This window comes from Lactuca sativa, chromosome 6 (genome assembly GCF_002870075.4).
Source record: "Lactuca sativa cultivar Salinas chromosome 6, Lsat_Salinas_v11, whole genome shotgun sequence".
NCBI classification, from domain to species: domain Eukaryota; kingdom Viridiplantae; phylum Streptophyta; class Magnoliopsida; order Asterales; family Asteraceae; genus Lactuca; species Lactuca sativa.
The window spans coordinates 151,280,505-151,283,931 of NC_056628.2; the positions used below are offsets into that span (position 1 = coordinate 151,280,505).

General features: G+C 35.3%; 1 protein-coding gene across 1 annotated transcript; it reads left to right on the forward strand.

Annotated features, from left to right (window-relative positions):
- Positions 1-1,106: 1,106 nt before the first annotated feature.
- On the forward strand, positions 1,107-3,427 carry LOC111890834 (uncharacterized). The gene is made up of 5 exons (XM_052765058.1): positions 1,107-1,217; positions 1,306-1,796; positions 2,027-2,198; positions 2,624-2,855; positions 2,937-3,427. Exons 1-5 carry the CDS (start codon positions 1,107-1,109, stop codon positions 3,425-3,427), a joined length of 1,497 nt encoding a protein of 498 aa, XP_052621018.1.

Below are 3,427 nucleotides of genomic sequence, written 5' to 3' on the forward strand. Positions count from 1 at the left end.
AGACGTTAAGGGGGTGTTTGGCCTGACTTTTAAAATAGTTTTTGACTTTATCTTTTAGGAAAAGTCCCAAAAGATGTTTGGTAAACTGAAAATAACTTTTATAATCAACTTTTGCAACAGAGTAAAATGAGTCTTTTTGAAAAGTTACAAAATCGTGACTTTTTCTAACTTTTCTACAGGTAAAACCATTAATTACCTTTATACCCCACCTACCCTAATCAATTCACAGTATCCCTCACGAATCTCTCGTTCTCTCCGCTCACACTTTCTTCTCTCTCGCATCTTGCTCGATCGATCTGCCTTCAACACCGGCAATCTTGCTGCAACGCCGACGATCTTCCTGCTACACCGGCCTATTCTGTCTCCATCGCCGACAGGTAAGTTTTCGTTTCTTTTCCAGTCGACTTCCAATGTTATACAACATCTTTCTGTCGATTTTACAATCGATTTTACTATATCTTGCTGTCTATTTCCAATTTTCAGTAGCAAAGACATGTGGTTTTTCGATTTTCCTTGAAGTGTTCTTCTCTCTCGCTGTCTCGCATCTGCTGTGATTTGTTCCTCCTATTTCTGAAATTGATATTCTGTGATTAACATACCTTTGTGAAATTGATGAAATATGGATGAAATATTGATTAATAATTAGTGAACTTGATAAAATATGGATTAATAATTAGAGAAATTGATGAAATATGAAGCTGATAGAAATTTTTTGTTTTGGGATTGTGTTAACAGGTAACCAATTTCTGTGATATTATGTTTTTCTGTTTTGTTTAGAATTTTGGAAAATGAATGAAATCATTTAGTAAGGTTAATGAAATTGGTTTGTTGTTTAAATGTTGTACTATATGTAATTCACAGATAATGGATGAAAACAACACTACAATTGTTGATTGTGAAACATCTTTGAAAATGAAAAAACCAAAATTTGGGTGGGATAATCGTACCTTCATGGTGTTTGTTGATTCATGCTTGATTGAAAAAAAAGGGGCGTAAAGCCACCGGCTCCTTTGATAAAGTTGGGTGGGAAAATATACAAAAACGCATTAAGGAGAAAACAGGTTACATCCTTGAAAAAAAAACAATTAACAAACAAATGGGAGAACATGAAAAAAGAGTGGAAGCTTTATGACCGCTTAATGAGGCTTGAAACCGGACTCGGTGGGACGAGAAGCCTAGTAGATGCGTCGCCTGAGTGGTGGGAGGAGAAAATAAAGGTATGATTACTATTCTTTTTAATTATTTTAAGTTATGATTACATATAGATTGAACATATTTGATTTATAATATCTTTGTGTCTTGTAGGAGAATAAAGATTATGCCAAATTTAGGAACACAGATTTGAGCATATTTGATGAGAAATATGCTACTTTGTTTCGGGATTCTGTTGCCATTGGAGATCAGACTATGACTCCGTTACAATTTCAAAACAATAGCAATCCAAACGAAGAAATTATGGAGGGCAAAGGAGATAGTGATGAAATCAATTTAGATGATGATGAGCCTCTTTTTCCTAGTCTCCATGAAAGTAGTTCAAGTAAAAGGAAGAGGTCTAAGTCTGTTTCCAACAACCGTCCAAGCAAGAGTAAAAATTCAATTTATGAAGAAAAAGTTGATGCTTTATTGGATGCCATATCATCAAAAAGCACACAAACTTATCCACAAAATAATCCTTCCCCAACAATAGCAGATTGCATGGCCATTGTCATCAAGTTTCCCGAGTTACGTGAAGGGTCCAACGAATTTTCACAAGCATTGCTTGTCTTCACCAAAAAACAAAATCATGAAGCTTTTATGTTTCCAACGACCGACGAAGCCAAGATGGAGTTTCTTAATTTACTTATGAAATAATGATTTAGCAATATGTGTTATGCTTTGACATTTATGTTTTATGTTTTGACATTATGTGTTGTCCTTTGACATTATGTATTTGACATTTTATATTATGTGGTATTGTTTGTCTTTATGTATTTGACATTTTATATTATGTGTTAATGGTTGACATCTTTTTATTTGTATTATGTAGGATGGATAGTGATGATTCTAATTCATCCGATGATAGTGAACAATGTTGGGTGGAAGAGGATAGAGAATTTGAAATGTTATGTGGATTAGCTTTGAAAGGGATAATGATCGCGCGTAACTTACGTACGCCATGTCACACTTCAGACCGCACAGGGCACATGTTTATTACTGAAGTACTAAATGGCCATCCTAGACGTTGTTATGAGATGTTTAGACTCAACATACCGGTTTTTAGATAGTTATGCATAGATCTTACTACAAATTACGGGCTACAACAAACACGAAATGTATCTATTGAGGAGTCTGTAAGAATATTCTTGATGAATTTGGCTCATGGGTGTAGCAATAGATTTGTGCAAGAATTTTTTAATCATTCGGGGGAAACGATTCACAGGCATTTCCATACAGTTTTGGAAGCCGTACTAAAACTGAGTGTCGACATCATCAAGCCAGACACAAACTATAATGATGATGTTCCCGAATATATATTAAATAAGCCTCGGTATTATCCAATGTTAATGGTATTATCCAGTGTTTATTATCTTGGTAGTCAAACTTTAACAAATAATTTATTTATGATATATTTTTGAATTTGAAGGATTGCATTGGTGCTATAGATGGGACACACGTCAGGGCATCGGTTCCACAAAAAGATGAAGTGAAGTATATTAGTCGAAAGGGATATGCAACACAAAATATAATGGATGTTTGTGATTTTAACATGTGCTTTACATTTGTTTGGGCCGGTTGGGAGGGGACTGCACATGATACAAGAATTTTCAATGAAGCCTTACAGAGACCGGATCTTAATTTTCCCAATCCAACGGGCGGTTAGTATTTTTTTTGAAACACAAGTTTTATGTTTTTACTACTTGTTTGAAAAGAATAATAAATGTTTGTTTTATTTACAGATAAATATTACGTTGTTGATGCCGGATATCCAAATACGAGAGGGTATCTTGCTCCATACAAAGACACAAATATTCGTTATCATTTACCAGATTTTCGACGTGGACACATGGCTGCTATTCGTGAACCTCGTGGACCGAAAGAGAAATTTAACTATCTCCACTCATCATTGCGAAATATCATTGAACGAACTTTTGGAGTGTGGAAAGCTAGGTGGGCGTTATTAAGAGACATGCATGTTAATTACAAGTACAAGAACCAAGTGAAAATTGTGATAGCATCGATGGCGATCCATAACTACATTAGAAAGGTTGGTAGGTCTGATGAAGCGTTTAATAGGGCACAACAAGAATCCTACAATCCCGTACGAGGTGATACTGATAGTGATGTTTACGAAGAAGGTCCAAGTACACGTCGCACGAGCGATGGTGATTTATATATGGCAGCGATACGGGATATTATTGCACAAGATATAATCACATTGCGAAGATGA